Source organism: Gobius niger, assembly GCF_951799975.1.
Source record: "Gobius niger genome assembly, chromosome: 3".
NCBI lineage: Eukaryota > Metazoa > Chordata > Actinopteri > Gobiiformes > Gobiidae > Gobius > Gobius niger.
The window spans coordinates 38822936-38841666 of record NC_136854.1 but is presented as its reverse complement, the minus strand read 5'-3'; the positions used below and the strand labels follow the sequence as shown (position 1 = coordinate 38841666).

General features: G+C 44.6%; 1 protein-coding gene and 1 long non-coding RNA gene across 7 annotated transcripts in view; both read left to right on the top strand.

The window, feature by feature from the left end:
* LOC306960926 overlaps nt 1–18731 on the top strand; it is a 1017426-nt gene that overhangs the window by 80260 nt on the left and 918435 nt on the right. The window lies entirely within an intron of this gene.
* The window catches only part of LOC306960774 (protocadherin-10-like), a 44822-nt gene continuing 39039 nt past the window's right edge, over nt 12949–18731 (top strand). For 4 of the 5 annotated variants that reach the window (XM_079553307.1, XM_079553306.1, XM_079553304.1 and 1 more), the window contains exons 1-3: nt 12949–16016; nt 16750–16808; nt 18284–18390. In XM_079553307.1, coding sequence (XP_079409433.1) covers nt 13470–16016; nt 16750–16808; nt 18284–18390 — 2713 coding nt within the window. In that variant the 5' untranslated portion in view covers nt 12949–13469. The remainder of the gene's footprint in view (nt 16017–16749; nt 16809–18283; nt 18391–18731) is intronic. The other variant, XM_079553305.1, reaches the window with a different exon arrangement.

The window sequence follows — 18731 nt, the reverse complement described above, 5'->3', positions numbered from 1 at the left end:
GATATTGAACATAAACATCTATTTTCTGAAGGGGGAATAGGGTGGGGCAGGTGGCCTCTGGAGTCATTTAGACTATTCATCAATTTTTAAAAAGGATTTTGATAGATACCAATCCCCTCAGTCTACATCTTTCCAGCATTTTCACTTTAATTCTGACAAGAAGATGTGTCTGTGCAGTCTATCTGTCAATCACTCCAAGGCTCGCCAGTGTTTCTAAAATGCGCGCATATTGATGGTTGGTATTTGTTAAAGTGTCCATGCCGACTTGCGCGGATTTAATCTTTCTCTGAGATAGAGAGGAGGAGGTGGTGGTGGTGGAGGAGGAGGAACATGATGGGGGCCCTTGCGTAACCTCTTGGGAAAGGCCAATGCATTAGTCGGAGGATAGATCAGTTCCAGCTAAGATGAATATGAGCGCGTAGATTGGCCCACTGTCTGGGGAGAGCTGCACAAATGCGGTGGTGTTTTTTTTTGTGCCAGTGTGTGTACGCCGCCGAGGCCAGTATGGAGGAAGAGAGCGAGAGACGAGAGTGCTGCATAACCCAAACAGACCCGGAGCAGAGCACATCACAGCCAGAGGCCAGACGCAGACACATACATATTGCTTATTGAGCTGTTTTCAGTGCGACAGTATCAACAGTGACAACACCGAAAGGGGTCTTCTCACCCGGACCCGTATCTCATAAACTGGAAACTTAAAACTAGAAGAATCGGGATGTTTAACAAGAAGTGCCAAAGAGTATTGACATTTTTTTTTGTATGTGCTGTTCATTATGAGCTTTGAGTGAGTGTTGTGATTTCATTTACTGTTTGTATCTGATATCATTCTTGGTCAGCTCCCTTCGCATCTGCAGAGGTACACGTGCAAAGGGATGCTGCAGTTTATAATCTTCACTCACAAGAATATGTTGATGATTAAAGGGGCTAGATGCAAGTTGGCCATTTTATACTCACTACTGCCACCTCAGGTCATACGTGTAACTGCACCTTCTATATTAAACTTATTAAGCTTTAGTTGTAGTGAACAGGTCTGAGCTCATTCTACACATTAGGACATTGTTGGAACATGTAGGGGGAGGAAAATACTTTGTTTGAACATTTTAAAACTCTGTATAGTCCCTTTAAATAAAAATAATACATATTTTTTAAAAGTTCCAAACTGTAATGGGCTTTAGCAATTATAATTATTTTTTATCAGAATGTATTTTGACTCAGCAGTCCTGCTAGGGCTGGGTACCATTAAAGAACTATGGTGTTAGAAAAATTCAATTATCAAAAGGAGATACCGGGAAAAAAACTCTTTTGGTCAAGTTTTGATGCTGTTGATACATGGACAGTGTTAAAGGAAGTGACTTGGTTGTTTCTGCTCAAATAAATGTTTTTATTTTTGCATTTTCTTTTAATCTTTTCCCCATTTCTCTATTTATTTATTTTTTAAAAATAGCCCAATGTCTGCCCCATTTTCCAATTTTTTTCTTATTTTTGCCCATATTTTTTTTCTCCGTTTTCCCCATTTGTTTCCCTATTTTTGTTAATCATATTTGTTGCTCATACTTTGCCTATCTCCCTCCAATTTATTTCCAATTGGGGGGAGATGCCCGCAATTTTTTTTCCTTTTTTTTTGCCACAATTTCTCCCAATTTCCCTCAAATTATTCCCCATTCTCCACACGTTCCTTGACATTGGAGACCTGATATTGTGAATTTGCAGATCTTCCTCACATTATTGTTCTGTTTTCTGGTTCTACACAACAAACATTTGAGTATCTGAAAAAGTATTGTTCAGGTATCGGTGTCGAAAACCAAGCATTAAAGTACTGGTATAAAACCATATTTAATGGATAAAATAAATATGTATTCACACATACAGATCCAGTTAGTGCTGAAAGCTAACATGATCTTTCCAGCTGCAAGTACAGTACAGTAACACATGTCTACTGTGATTACGATTTCAGGTCATCTACGATTCACCGACAGCTCCGGGAAAGAGAATAACACCAGAGCAACACATCCATCTAAAACGTAAATAACTCCAGTATGTGTTGAAAGCCTGAATTCTCTTATCATTGCCTAAAATGAATTATTCGACAGTGGATTCAAACAATCCCAGCAGTGCCAGTAACCAACTCAACTGTGCGCTGTGATTTAAAGCTGTCAGGAGCTATAATTTCTTGTCAGGAAACATGCAGGAGGGCGGCCGTCTTCATTTGTGATTCGCCCTGGGTTTGAACTACGCTTCTGCTGCAAGCACTATCATTTACAAACTTTTGTGAAGTTTATAGTTGGGGAGGGGGAGGGTACCCCTGTAATGTAAGTTTTCCAACTCTGTGCATGCGATGTCAAACAGCTTTTATCTAATCTCTTGAACAAGTTTTATGCTAAACACTAAAGTGAAGTCTCGAGTTGAAAATCATTGGCCTGACAGCCGCAAATGTACGTGGAAATGATGATAGATTCTTTGCGCAAAAATAAACCAATTACCGTAAGCATCATCAGCTTCATCTCTGTCTCCTCCATTTCTTATCTGGACCGATGCTGCTGTCATGGCCGTGTCCTAGATCACAATCACCCCCCACCCCCACCCCACACCCATCCTGCACTTGTCACTTTAACACCTCACCCTCCAGAGGCCCCGCTCCTCCATCCTCGCAGCCGCACTCTCACGCGCCTTCACTCTTCCTGCCCTAATGTACTCGCCACTTCTCCCTTTGAGCCCCGCCGTTTCCTTGCCTCCCTTCCTTCCTCAGTTGCAGAGGCACCACTCCCTCGCCTGTCCCCTCATCCATCAGACTGAGTAATGGCCGTGGGGGCGGGGAGTCACCCTGCAGCTGTCTGCGATGGACACTGATCACACACACAGTCACTTTGGGCTCAGGGCACAGCCATCCATTTTGTGCGTGAAGCTCGTCATGCTCAAGCGTGCACTGGACTTCCAGGACTCCAGCTTTTTACAGCAAGCTCAAGTGGTGCTCATTAAAAGTAAATACACAAACAAAGTTCACAAACAGGGAAGTTACCGACAAGAGGAGAAATGGTACGTACAGTATTTCCATAGTGTGGGTGAAGCCTTGATATTACAATCTCATCATTCAAACTTAGAATTGTTGAGCTCTCAATAACCAGAGATTAAATATGTATTTGTACCACTGCCCGACTGGACTGATTGTTGGCAGAAAGAAGTTGAAGGAACGTCCATGTCCACTGTCCTTTCCAAATAAAACAATAAATACATACATGTTGGAGCTTTCTATTTCAATTATTAGTAGTAGTTTGCCGTCATGGCGACGTGTAAACAGGCAGCAACCTCCCTCTTTTTCGGTACAGCTGCATTTTTTGCTATTTTCTGTGAACTGCATTTGTGCCTTCTGTGTTCCACATTGTTAGACTGGATACTTTTGTATGTCTTTGCCGTGTTTTTGTGAAGTTCGGTGGATTTTTTTATGGCAGAGAATCCATAATGGTCTTGAAGAAAGCAGCTTTTAAAAAGTAAACAGCAGCTTTTCAGCTAAACCCATTTGAGACCTACAAATTTCTTCTTCTGAGACACTGAAGGGGCGCCAAGAGCCCCCACACCTGCAGTACAGTGGAGGCGGCACAAGAGGAGCTACAGGAAACAAGGCAGGGACAAACAAGGAGGTTTCCGGGCGAGACTCACAGCTAAGCTACACATGCCTTCAGCAGTTGTTCTGGCTAATGGACGTTCACTGGAGAATAAAACAGATCAACCGCTAAGCTCTTCCCAGAAGATGGTGAAAGACTGTTGTGGCGTAGAGGGAGAAGCGCAGGAGGAAGAGGAAGGAGGAGGTGGAACTGACCAGTGCAAGACACCACGCTCTGAGACAGGGACAAACCAATGGCCGCTGGCTGCCCTGCTTTTTGACCACAAACGTGGGGGCCGCCATTGCTCCGCCGTTGCTGAAGTACCTCCATATCGCCGCTAGGCCCCCATTGAAAAGCATTGGACTTTAGACACGTTAAAAACTACTTTAAAGCCTGGTTTCAATTGTTTCAACACTAGACTAGGCTAGATATTCCTCCTGAGATAACGCTGGGTTAATCACAATATATGAAACCAGGCTGGTTTTCGTAATATGAATTTTTGAAATCTCGTACTTAATGAGGCTCGGACTGTTAGCATTGGAGCAGCGCGAGCTACACGTCACGCAAGGGCCGATTCTACGGTGAAAATCCCGCCCGTATGTCCTTTTTAGGAACATGCTTCGTCAGAGCTGGGGAGGGGGAGTCTGTAAATCTGCCATGAATTGCCCCATGGCCGTGGTCATTCTGGTAAACGGGGAGGAGTGAGCAGAAGACGTCCATTTTTTCTACAGTCTATGGGACAAACCCAGGAGGCTCTGCACTGTTTCAGAGGATCAGAGGAGACTGAAGGCAGCCTGGTTTCCCTCTCCAAAAACATGCTGGTCAGGCTGACCCACAGTGGCGGCGTGGCTCAGTCGCAGCGGCTCAGGACAAACACCTGAACACTATTCCGTTGTGCGCCTGTGTAGTGACAAATAAAGCACTTACTTGCTTACGTTGGCAACTGGATTGTTCAAATATCTGGGGCTGCACAATATATCGCAAAAAATATCACATTGCCATATTAGGTGATGCAATATTCGTATCACAAGACGCCATGATATATCGCAACATCACTTAAAGGAACAGGCCACCGTTTTTCCATACTGAGATTTGTTTTTCGATGAGTTGATAGTACCTGTCTGGTCTTTGTGCGTGCCCTCAGTCACGCACAACGACCAAAGATGTTGTTCGCATTTGGCCTCTCCCAATGTATTTCTATAGCTCTTAAGCTCAGGTAAGAACAAATCACAGTATGGAAGAACTGTGGCCTGTTCCTTTAAGTCTTCATTGCAATGTGTAAAAGTTTGGTTTTAGTTAAATATTTACTTTGTTCAATTTTATTCTTGTTTTGGCCATGATGTAGTCTTATTTTATGTCTTCTTCCGACACAATTTGCTACAAAAACTAGTTGATTTGTGTTTAATCTCTTAACCCAACCCAAAGCACATTGTGTCCAGTTTGGCATTACCCAAATCTCAAAGCTTCCTGAAAAAAAGCACCAAATAGTAGCAAAGACGAGGATGAAAATGCAACAATAAAGTGATAAAAAAAGCAACGAAAGAGCGACAAAAAGGTGCGGCAACATTAAAGTTTAGATCAGCCTTGCAGGTCTTAGCTTTCAAATGAGGTGTTCCTCTGGCCTACAGGCTGTAAGCTGCAGTCGAGAGAAAATGCGCTCGGTTAAGGTCGGGGTCAGAGGTTAATTAGAATAGTACATATCGTGTTGAAATAGTTTAGTGAAATATCACAATAATATCGTAAGTTACTTCAATATCGTTCAGCCTGACAAATGACACTTTGATTAAAGCTATATTTGGTCGACTATGACTATACAGAGTTTAAAAATGTTAAAATTAAGTATTTTCCTCCCCCTACATGTTTCAACAATGTCCTAATGTGTAGAATTACCACAACTGCCTCTAAAATGCACAAGCTTAATATAGAAGGTGCAGTTACACATATGACCTGAGGTGGCAGTAGTGAGCATAAAATTGCTAACTTGCATCTAGCCCCTTTACCAAATTGCAAGAAGCACGATGTGACAAGTACAAACTAAGTATAAACTATAAATAGAAAAAAAACAAACCTTCAGACTTGATAATTGTCATAAGTGTGAAACACAACTTTTTTCAAATATAAGGCTAGAGCATCAACTGTCACTTACAAGAAAGTGTTGAACCCAGGGGTCACGCAGCTTTAGTAATCATGAGCATAATTATATTTTCTCCCATTTCTATTTTCCACTGTATTATTACTTTGTGTCCTCTTTATTGACTTCCTATCTCTTTTGCTTTGTTCACATTTACAACCCAGAGGCTCCCGTGCGCTCCATGAGTTAACATCTCCACATTTAACAAGGTGCTCTCCGCCTCGACCCGCCACCAGGAGTACGTTTAAAAACACAGGCTAATTCTCCGGCAGTGATTGTATCCTTAAATCCAAAATACCAGAGACTCGCTGACATGTTAAAGGACACCATTCTTCTCATTTTACTACAGTTTGTCATTGGGTTACAACTCAGCTCCATTGTGGTCTCAGAAGAGCATTTTGTGAACAGCGACGGCACGGGCACGGCCTGTTGAAGGGCACTGTAATAGACTTGCGCTCTATCCTTCGGGTGCTAACCCTCTTAATGATATCTTAATTGCCTTTTTGTTCATATTATGAAATTTTAATGGCCTGTTGAGCCTTTACCTACAGACCGGCCTTAGTCTGTTAGCCTCTCACATCACAGCCAGTTATGATATCATTTGTCAAAAATTATGTCCCATTTGTCATTTGGAGCCAATAAATTATGGATGTGCCGCTGGCGAAAAAGGAATGGCCACTACTGTTTTTCAAGAAGGAACGGCCCGGAATGAAAGAGAAAGGCGGCCAAATGCAGTTAACCAAGGACTCAAAGAGCGCTGGGCATTTTTTACTGCAGAAACTATGTCTGTGTTATTTGAGCAAAAGTGAACGGACATAATGGGTCTTATTGTAAAATGTGTGATGTGTTTGCAAATGCAGTCACTGATAGTAATCCATTTCCAAAGTGGAACTGGAAGCTAAACTCGTATTTTCTGCGAGGCCGTGAGGCACAATATGGAGCACTATGGGAGCTACCGTTCTTATGTTGGGTTCCACTTATGTCAGAAGTCGGGAAATCTGACCAGGATAAAACGTCACATTTTCTGACGATACAGTCTTACTCAGTTTGTTGACTTAAAACTTCCAACTCAAGCATTCACAGTGCTGCTGTAGAAGACCTGGTGGCCTGGTGTGATGAACGCAAGCTGCAGATCAATCCAAGTAAGACTGGCCTGGGGTCGGTCACCATTTCTACAGACGTAGACCATGGCACTGTTACCATCCATGGCCATATGGTACAGCAGGTGAGCTCCTTTAAATACCTGGGAGTTCACATTGACAGGGATCTGAGCTGGCACACACAAGCCACCACAGTCTGCAGCAAAACACATCAGCGCCTTCACTTTATGCGCAGGCTCAGACTGTTCGGTGTCTCTCGGAACATCATGCTAATCTTTTACAGAGCAGCAATTGAGTCAGTCCTCAGATACGGAATCACTAGCTGGTTTGGAAATCTGTCGGTCAAACTAAAGACACAAATCTCCAATCTAGTGAAGACTGCAGGAAAGATCATGGGCATGTTCGAGCATCATAATCAGTTTACAGAGAAACTTCATTGTAATATTTATTATAATTGTTGTAAATACAGTGATTTTATAGCACTAGTAGTTTACATTTTTTTGTTTTTACCGTTAATAAGACGCTAGCAGCAGAGCAGTAAAGCGTATCCATTTCACGTTGTCATCTAACAGGTTTGTTTGGGAAACATCTGCCAAATAACGCGGTTTATTGAAGCTTTACATGCGTTACATGTCACGTCGGGCGCAATTGTTCATTCTCGGCTTAGCTGATTCTGTCCGAGTTTCCGAGTCGGAATTACGGAGTAGTTGTGCGTTCAAGTGGAAATGTCCAAGTCGGAGCTTGGAAATTCCGACTTCTGAGATCAAGTGGAACGCCCCATTACGACAAGCCTCTTTGCATTTATGACATAGTGACACGCTTATTGTTTACCTACAAATATTTACACACAACTGTTTTTTTCTTTTTTTTAAAGGAACAGACACCGTTTTTCCATGCTGAGATATGTTCTTACCTGAGCTTAGACGAGTTGATACGTACCTGTCTGGCCTTTGTGGTTGCCTGTGGAAGAGAGGTGGTCGCTTCTAACCTCATCCCGTTTGGAGCTATAGGAATATGCTGGGAGAGGGGCCAAATGCTAACAACATCTTTGGTCTTTGTGTGTGACTGAGTGCACGCACCAAGACCAGACAGGTACACATCAACTCGTCTAATCTCAGGTAAGAACATATCTCAGTATGGAAAAACGGTGGCCTGTTCCTTTAAACGAGGCAAATTTACTTTTTAGGTCTTAGTAATTCTTTGATCAATTCGGACCTTGCTATTCGTACATAGCTTTTACAAAGAAAGATCATTCGCATATTCAATGCTGTCAAAATCCGACTACTTCATGATGACCAAGGCAAGAGATTTAGTGAAGATCATTTGAACTGACCTCAAAGCCAACGTGCACCTTACAGCTGAGTAGACCACATCTGCAACAGGAAGGCAGCTTATCAATGTTATAAACCTACTGTTCATATGTTTTCTTGTGAGACCTGGACATCAGATCATCTGTAGTTTTAACTAAACTTTAACTGAGTGCATTTTACCCTAATCTATAAGCTTCTTGACTGGAGATTACAGCCTATAGGCCAGTGTAATGCCTCATTTAAAAGCTAAGACCAACAAAACTTGTTTGAGTTTTGGCCGCATTTCATTTATAGTGTAATGTAACTGTGATGAAGCCACACAAATGTGACAAGAACATGACAACAAAAACGAGGAAAGAGCTTACAGGAGAGAGGTGGACCAGCTGGCGTCCTGGTGCAGCCACAACAACCTGGAGCTCAACGCCCGGAAGACAGTGGAGATGATCGTGGACTTCAGGAAAGACACAGCCCCACCGTCTCCCCGCGCCCACCCTCTCTCAGACAGACTCTCCCACCCCCATCTCCATAGTGGACTCCTTACATTTCCTGGGCACCACCATCACCCAGGACCTCAAATGGGAGCCAACCATCATCTCCCTCATCAAGAAGGCCCAGCAGAGGATGTTCTTCCTGCGGCAGCTGAGAAAACTTACCGACCAAGATGCTGGTGAAGTTCTACACGGCCATCATCGAGTCCACCCTCACCTCCTCCATCACCGTGTGGTTCCCCGGCCCTACAGACCGGGACAAGCACCGACTGCAGCGCATTGTGCTGCTGCTGAGAAGGTGATTGGCTGTGAGCTCCCATCTCTCCAAGACCTGTTCACCTCCAGGACCCGGAGGCGTGTGGGTCGGATCACAGCTGACCCTTCTCACCCTGGGCACGGACTATTCACCCCTCTCCCCTCAGGCAGGAGGCTACAGTCCATTCAGACCCATAGATCCTGCCACCTGAACAGTTTTCTCCCCTCCGCCAACAGACTCATGAACAAAAACAAGACCCAATATCTTAGCAACAGACTCATGGATGTAATCTGCTCTGTTGCACTATGAGAGGTGTGTCCACACTTAAATCCGCTACTATCACTTCATCGCTTTATCGCTTCATCACTTTATGCACCTGCACATCCGCAAACACAATCCCGCTGTTTTTCTATGTCAAATTCTTCATATTTGTTATTATTTATTTTAATATTCTAATGCATGTCATTGTAGCCTTATAGTTTTAAAGTTGTATAGCTTATTTTTATCTATATTCTGTGTCATATGATATACGTTGTACGATTGTACCGAGAAAAAATCCTACTTTGTGAACCGGGGCTGAAAAACAGCCCTGGACTCTGACCAGCCTGGCCCAAATTAGCATATTTTAACCTCTTACCACCCGCCTTAACATTAACGAGTGCATTTTCCCCAGTTCGGCTTTTATTATTATAATTTTTTTGACTGGTATCATCAGCAAAAAGAACGGGAAAGGTGGTCGTAGAAACAGAAGCAAAATCATTATTATAAGTAATAAATAATAATGGTCCCAAAATTGAACCTTGTGGCACACCATACTCCACGGAATTCCTTTTAGATTAATGTTGTTTTAATACTTCGCTTTACCCAAATCTAAAAGCTTTTCGACTGGAGAGCAACAATGTAACGCCTCATTTGAAAGCTAAGACCTACAAAAGTGGTGGAAACTTTTCGTCATGTCGCCACATTTTTGTCATATTTTTAAATTATTTTTTCTATCATTTTTTTGTCATGTTTTTTTTGTCCGTGTTTTTCCTCATGTTTTCATCCTCTTTTTTTCTGGCTATTTTGATGCTTTTCTTTATAGCTTTTAGATTTGGGTAAAGCTCGGTTGAGGCGGGACTGGTGGCCCTTCGAGCCAGTGGCCTTTCTGTGTCTCTTCCAGAATGGACACATGGCCTGTTGTGAACCTGTTCCCACCAAAGGCAATAAAAAAAACTGTTCTGATTCTGCTGGTCTTAGCTTTTATATGGGGTGTTACACAATCGACTATAAACTAAACAGTCAAGGCTCTGGGTTAAGGCAAGGCAAGGCACGTTTATTTGTAGAGCACAATTCATACACAAGGCAATTCAAAGTGCTTCACAGTTGCATAAATATAAGAAAACAAATACAATCAATAAAAACATCAACATAGAATTAATCAATTACAGTAAGAGGCAAGAGTGTAGATAAAATACTTTCAGTTATATGCATTTTTAAGTCTTGTTTAGATTCGCTCTGTCTTGAGCACTATTTTTAAGTCTTGTTTTGACTCGCTCTGTCTTGAGCACTATTTTTAAGTCTTGTTTTGACTCGCTCTGTCTTGAGCACTATTTTTAAGTCTTGTTTGGACTCGCTCTGTCTTGAGCACTATTTTTAAGTCTTGTTTTGACTCGCTCTGTCTTGAGCACTATTTTTAAGTCTTGTTTTGACTTTCTCTGTCTTGAGCACTATTTCGCTCTGTCTTGAGCACTATTTTTAAGTCTTGTTTTGACTCGCTCTGTCTTGAGCACTATTTTTAAGTCTTGTTTAGATCCGCTCTGTCTTGAGCACTACTTTTAAGTCTTGTTTTGACTCGCTCTGTCTTGAGCACTATTTTTAAGTCTTGTTTTGACTCGCTCTGTCTTGAGCACTATTTTTAAGTCTTGTTTTGACTTTCTCTGTCTTGAGCACTATTTCGCTCTGTCTTGAGCACTATTTTTAAGTCTTGTTTTGACTCGCTCTGTCTTGAACACTATTTTTAAGTCTTGTTTAGATCCGCTCTGTCTTGAGCACTATTTTTAAGTCTTGTTTTGACTCGCTCTGTCTTGAGCACTATTTTTAAGTCTTGTTTGTGCTCGCTCTGTCTTGAGCACTATTTCACTCTGTGTTGAGCACTATTTCTAAGTCTTGTTTTGACCCCCCTGAGGAGCAGGAGACTGGCTCCGTGGTTGGAAATATTGCGGAGGATTTGTGACTGGATTTCTAAGTCTTGTTTTGACTCGCTCTGTCTTGAGTACTATTTTTAAGTCTTGTTTGGACTCGCTCTGTCTTGAGCACTATTTTTACGTCTTGTTTTGACTTTCTCTGTCTTGTGCACTATTTCACTCTGTCTTGAGCACTATTTTTAAGTGTTGTTTTGACTCGCTCTGTCTTGAGCACTATTTCGCTCTGTCTTGAGCACTATTTTTCTTGCTCGTTCACACAAAGTTACCTAACCTCTGTTTTGTCGCTCCTTCTCCTCTGGACATCAACATAAAATTAATTAAGGTGGGGGTTAAGAGGTTAAATTCTAGAGAACTCCTATCGTCGCCTTGTTGACAGAAATACTGGGCCTGAGTCACATTCTAAGGGGCTGCCTCACTTATCAAGCTCTGAGCAAAACAACACAAAATTACCACTCTCTATCCCAAACCGCACGATCTTAATCCTTGTCGACGTCATTTTGTTGCGGAGACGAGTCGCCCGGGTTTCTCACTGCCCACGTGGATGCATTTCAAAAGGAAGGAAAGGGGCAGACGCGAGGGGGCGACGTTGGTCTCCGTAACACACGCCACGGCTGTGTGTGAGAGAGAGAGAGAGAGAGGGAGGATCAGAGCAGCCGCCGACGTGTACGCGCATCTCCCGGTGCCATGCGCGCGCCCTCTCTCCCTCCCTCTCTCCCTCCCTCTCTCTCTCTCTCTCTCTCTCGCCTCTTCCCTGAGATCCCACTCTTCTGTCAGCTCGAGTCAGTCACACGGCCACGACTCAGATATGGCTTCCAAATTCATCTAACGTCTGCTCTTTGTTTCTCCTGACTTTTATGGTTAGATGGAGGATTCGCCTGTAACTCGTTGTTGAATCCGTGCCACAATGGGGACGTCGCCTCGCATTAGGGCCCGACACTTCTCCAAATCGTCTCCAAATTAGACCTACGCTAATTACACTCAATTACTCCAGTTTTCGCGTTTTTGTCGTCATCCGAAACACTGACTGGGAGTATAGCCGGGCCCCTGCAACGCGCGTCTCATTCCGCAAGTTTTGGCCCCATTTGCATATTTAATTAAACGTAGTTATGAATTAGATTTGAGCATGATGCAAGCCATGAGCAGCCGGGGCCAACACATGCGAGGGGGTTAATGATAAGACAGTTGGAGATAGGGTGAACTAATAGGCTCCGGTCTATTAGGAGGATGTATAGGACCAAAGCCATGACGCTTCATCGCTCTGGATAAAAAGCAACTCATGTGCAATCTAATAGCTATATTGACAACACTATTACTTACCACGCGCGCTAATGAACGTGGGGCTTCAGATGTGGCTTCAAAGATATATCTGTTGCACTGATGTTGCGTTTTTGGTGTGGTCCTGATGTGGTGGGATTTGCAGCGGTTTCTAGAAGGCCTGTATAACTCAGGAGAGAGATTCGCCCTGAACCAAAGCGTTTCATTTTGTAAATTAGCATAACACTGTGTATCCTCAAATGAAAGAGTTTGCAATATGACACCAGTATGGATTTTTGTAACCACTTTTAACGTCGCGCCTGGCCAGTGGAACGAATATTCCACTTTTTTGTTTTGTTTTTTTTATTTATTCACTAAATGCGTAAACCATTTAATTCCTCATAACAGCTCGTGTTCGGCCGGGAGGAGAGAGAGACAGGAGAGAGACGGAGCCGCTCGCGCTTAACCGGTTTTGTTTAGTCCCGTCCGATGTGAGCGCTGGCTGGCGTCGCGGAGCCCCAATCAGGTGCCATCACACCCGCCGTTTGAGCCTCCCATTGGTTGGTGGAGAAAGGAGCTGTGCGCAAAACCAAACCCCGCCGCTCTCACTCGCCGTACAGAAGCCGAACCGCGCGCATCCACCAGCTCTGTGCTTGTGATCCCAGTCTCTCACACAGACTGGTCCACACACACAGACGCGAAAGTCGCATTTTTTTCCTTCCCTCCACAAGTTGTTTCGTTTTCTGCCCAGCGTAAAAGAAAGTTTTCGGATCTTTTTTTTGTTTTTTTTTTACTCGTATGGGATTTCTTCCTCGTTGTTTTTTTTTTTTTGTGTGACTTTAGATGAAGCCCGTTCATTAAAAGAGGAGATCATAGGAGGCTCCACTGTTGCGATGTCCTCCCTGACGCCCAAAACTCTGCAGAATTGATTAACACAGAGACTCCCGGATCAAATGGCTTTGAGTCTCACGAGTGACACGACACAATGTTTTACTGACGCGCAGCAGAGGAGGGGATTTTTTCCTGCTGTTGAACAGGTTTTCTTCCCGCGGACAGGGGACATGAGAAATGCCGCTTTGCTGTAAAAACTGGAATTAACTTTTCCTCCTTTTGTTTCATTTTGAAGTGCACTTCGAAAGAGGGAGATGCTGTGCTTAATGTTGCTGCTCTCCATCATCAATGGAGCCGCGTCTCAGCTGCACTACTCCGTGCCTGAGGAGCAGGAGACTGGCTCCGTGGTTGGAAATATTGCGGAGGATTTGGGACTGGACATTACTAAACTTTCGGCTCGCCGTTTCCAAACTGTGGCGAGTTCACGGACCCCTTATCTGGAGGTAAACTTGGAGAACGGCGCACTCGTTGTAAAGGAAAAAATAGACCGCGAAGAGATCTGCAAGCAGACTGTCCCGTGCCTATTGCACCTGGAGGTATTTTTAGAGAATCCATTGGAGCTTTTCCGCATTGAAATAGAAGTGATGGATATCAATGACAATCCACCCAGCTTTCCAGAGACGGACATTTCAGTGGAGATAACGGAGAGCGCCATCCCGGGGGCGCGCTTCCCGATTGAGAACGCGTTCGACCCGGACGTGGGCACAAACGCGCTCAGCACTTATGCCATAACCAACAATAACTACTTTTATCTGGACGTGCAGACGCAGAGCGATGGAAACAAGTTCGCAGAACTCGTTTTGGAGAAGCCGCTGGACAGAGAGCAGCAGGCTGTGCACCGCTACGTGCTCACAGCTGTGGATGGAGGCGTCCCGCAGAGAACAGGCACCGCTCTCCTTGTAGTCAAAGTCTTGGACTCAAACGACAACGCGCCCACGTTTGACCAGTCCGTGTACACCGTAAACCTGCGGGAAAACTCTCCCGTGGGCACTTTAGTGATCCAACTAAACGCCACCGATGTGGATGAGGGACAAAACGGAGAAGTGGTCTATTCTTTCAGCAGCCACAACACTCCACGAATAAAGGACTTGTTCAACATAGATGACAGAACTGGCAGAATAGAAGTAGGTGGTGAAGTGGACTATGAAGAGAGCAACACGCACCAGATTTATGTCCAAGCTAAAGACCTAGGAGCCAATGCAGTCCCCGCGCACTGCAAAGTCCTTGTCAAACTCGTGGATGTGAACGACAACACGCCAGAGATTGGCTTCAGTACGGTGACTGAGTCAGTGAGTGAGCAGGACGCGCCGGGGACAGTTATCGCTCTGTTCAGCGTCTCCGACAGGGATTCTGGTGAGAACGGCCAGATGAGCTGTGAGATCCTCGGAGATGTCCCTTTCAAACTGAAATCCTCTTTTAAGAATTACTATACCATAGTCACTGACGGCCCGCTGGACAGAGAGAGCACAGACTCATACACAATAACAGTAGTTGCCAAAGACAAGGGGCAGCCCTCTCTCGCCACCAGCAAGTCCATTAAAGTGCACGTATCTGATGAGAATGACAACGCGCCGCGCTTTAAGCAGGCGGTATATGACGTTTATGTGACAGAGAACAATGTGCCCGGGGCTTTCATTCAGGGTGTGAGCGCGCTGGACCCGGACATCGGCCAGAACGCGCTCATTACCTACTCCATATTGGACTGTGACATCCAGGGGATGTCTGTGGAAACCTATGTATCCATAAACAAAGAGACAGGGTACCTTTACGCGCTGCGCTCCTTTGACTACGAGCAGCTCAAAGAGTTTAGTTTCATGGTTCAGGCGAAAGATTCTGGTGCAGCCGAGCTCTTCTCTAACGCCACTGTCAATGTGATCATAGTGGACCAAAATGACAACGCCCCCACCGTTATTGCGCCCATAGGGAAAAATGGCACGGCCAAGGAGCACCTGCCGCGCTCCGCTGAGCCTGGTTACCTTGTGACGCGCATCGTGGCTATGGACGCGGATGATGGAGAGAACGCGCGCCTGTCCTATAGTATCCTGCGCGGGAATGAAATGGGGATGTTCCGCATGGACTGGAGGACAGGTGAGCTGAGGACAGCGCGAAGAATATCCCCCAAACGGGACCCTCAAGGCTTCTATGATCTGCTCATAGAGGTGAGAGACCACGGACAGCCGCCCCTGTCCTCCTCCGCGAGTGTCAGCGTGATCCTGGTGGACAGTGTGGTGGAGGGCCGCAGCGGAGACCGCACCTCCACCTCCAAGGCTAAAGACACTTCCCTGGACTTGACTCTCATCCTCATTATTGCCCTGGGCTCTGTGTCATTTATCTTTCTCCTGGCAATGATTGTGCTCGCTGTTCGCTGCCAGAAGGACAAAAAGCTGAGCCTGTCCACGTGCCTCCTGGTTGGGGAATGCTGCCTGTGCTGTGGCGGGTGCTGTAGCAGACAGGCTCGAGGACGCAAGCAGAAGAAGCTCAGTAAGTCGGACATTATGTTAGTCCAAAGCACCAACGTGACGACTGGGGTGGGGCCCGTGGGACAGGTGCCCGTGGAGGAGTCGGGCGTGGGCGGAGTGGGAGGGGGATTTGGCTCTCATCACCATCAGAACCAGAACTCCTACTGTTATCAAGTGTGTCTCACTCCAGAATCAGCCAAGACCGACCTGATGTTCCTGAAGCCCTGCAGCCCGTCCCGCAGCACCGACACAGACCACACTAACCCCTGCGGGGCCATCGTCACCGGCTACAGTGACCAGCAGCCAGATATCATCTCTAATGGCAGCATTCTGTCCAGTGAGGTAAGAACCCTCACATAGACAACGTAGTTATTTTATTCTATAAGAGCAGATCTATTTAAGTTAGGATACCTGCTACACTTCATCTCTAACGAAAAATCTCCACTGAATACGGGGCCAACGCACTATCTGTCATTGTTTTAATTGAAAGTTACACAGGGGTTTTACGTCAACCATCACATCACATTAGTAAAGTAAATAGCGAAAGGACAGGTTGGCCTGTATTGTGCGGCCATTTTTACTTGTGTGCTAAACTGATCTTACAAAATGAAAGCTAAATAAAACAGCGTCTGCCTCCTCCATCTTCAAATTTCCATTACCGTATCACACCAAAGGCTGCTTAAACTCACATCTTTTAGGAGACGGGGGAAGCTTTTTTTTTTGTCATCGTATTGAAATTTTGGCTTAGTTTGCATTCTTTGCGTGCTTTAAAAGCGCACAGCTCCGTCGCGAGCCCCTTTCCTCCGCTTTAGGTATTCCACACACGAGCTGGCATGGCAACACACGGACAAAGGTTGTTCAGTTTGAGCGTTGTGAGGCTCAATCATTTACGCATTCATTGGCTCTCCCTATAACCCCACTCTCTCCACTCCACTCAGCCGCTCATTCAGTCAAAGAGAGCCGGTGCACCCCCCCCCCACTGATAAATAAATATACTCCGCGTTTATTAAGTGCACATTACACTCACTCATCTGTACTGCATTTTGATCAATCTCATGTGTGCCTTTTCTTTTAGACCAAACACCAGCGAGCTGAGTTGAGCTATTTGGTGGACAGACCCAGGCGTGTTAACAGGTATTTCAGCTCCATGTGATGCTTTTCAGTTCCATTTATGTCATTGAATATTACAGCCATAGTTTATATTACTCCTGTCACAAGTGCTAATAATTCAGAGCAGGCATCTGGTGTAACACTTATGAAATCCACTCATTACCTCATTAATAACATGTATGTGTTATGTGTCGTAAAAAGGCTTAATTTGACCATTTGCTGCATGTAAAAGCAGATTTCACACATGTGCAATATTGTCCAATCAGTTACTCAAGTGTATTTAACTAATGGCTGATGACTGGTAGAGTAGCCAAAATAATTACTCAAGGAAGAGTAAAATGTAGTCGGAGAAAGTTTTACTTGAGTACTATGAGTAACTGTATATAAAATCATGTGGGGATCGTGATATTTGCAAAGAAAATTCTCAGAAAATGACTTAAAAATACAGCAAGCACATTTTCTCCAGTTTGACTTTGGGGGAATCTAAAAGCTTCTTGAAGTAAGTGTCAAAATGAGACGAGAATGTGACAAATTGTAACGAAAAAAAGCCACAAAAGAGCAAAATGGGGAAAAAATGACAAAAAAGTGACCACAATGCTAGTTAAAAAGATCCATTTCGATAAGTTTTGTAGGTCTTAGCTTTCAAATGAGGCGTTACAGTGACCTATAGGCTGTAACCTTTTAGATTTGCACTCGGAAAAGGCGGGAAATTAAGAGCTTAAACAGCAAAATGAAGTAATTTCAGCTTGAATGTTTACTCATAGTGGAAAAAGTAATTATGTTTTACTCAAGTAAGAGTACGCTTCCTTATAGTTTACTCTCAAGTAGTACTGTATGATAAAACTACTCTAAGAAGTACAATGTCTTCAAGCATTTGTACTTAAAGGAGAACTATGCAACTTTTTTGGTGAAAAAAAAAAACGTAATATTTGTGTGTATTTGACCTTTTAATGACTCGGTGGCGTTGTGGGTGCAGCGTGGCACCTTTCCCTCACAGTGACCTCTATGACGCTCCAGGATCAATTGTTTTTAGGGGTTCATACGAGAAACGGGCCAGAAACCCAACAAACAATTGATTCTGCAGCGCGATAAAGGCCACTGTGAGGGAAAGCAAATGTACCATGCTGCACCCACAACGCCACCGAGTCACTAAAAGGCCAAATACACACAAATATTACATTTTTTTTTTTTTTTTTCGCATAAAAAGTTACATAGTGCAGATTTAAGTACTACCCGCCTCTGCTGATAACCCTTAGTAAAACATGACTTGCACAGATTACTCAGTTGCCACTAAATCATTATCTCTAATTTGGCTCCTGCCCCAAGACCAACAGTGCAGCACCTATTAGAGCACTCGATTTTTACGAACATCCAATTTGGAGCCATCACGACCACTGCCGTGACTTTATTCATTCGAGTCATCACTCAGTCCACCCTAATGCCTTTAATTCCCCCTCGCTAACGTCCGCCGCTTCTTCTTCTTCTCCTCCCCGTTCCAGCTCCGCGTTCCAAGAGGCGGATATCGTCAGCTCCAAAGACAGCGGTCACGGCGACAGCGAACAGGGCGACAGTGACCACGATGCCACCAACCGGGGGCACTCAGCCGGTGAGTTATGAACCTCATTTTGAATCATCACGCACCTCCCCTCTAGCAACGTCTTTTCGGAATAGTTTTGCAAATGGGAACGGGATGTCGGGGAATGCTGGGTTGTTGGTGCGGATGGCTGGCTTTTAATTTCCTTAATTTGTGCCTGCGTGGCCCTGACTGTGATGGGGGCTGCTGCCGGAGAGAGTAGAGCGAACAACCTCGGAGGTGTTGAAGGGAAAGCAAGAAAATGTGTCTTTTTTTTTTGGGGGGGGGGGGGGGGGGGGTTTGTTATATATTTTTTTACCTTCCCTCTCGCTTGTGTCTGGCTAAGCAGCAGTGGGGTGTTGAAAAGGACAGCG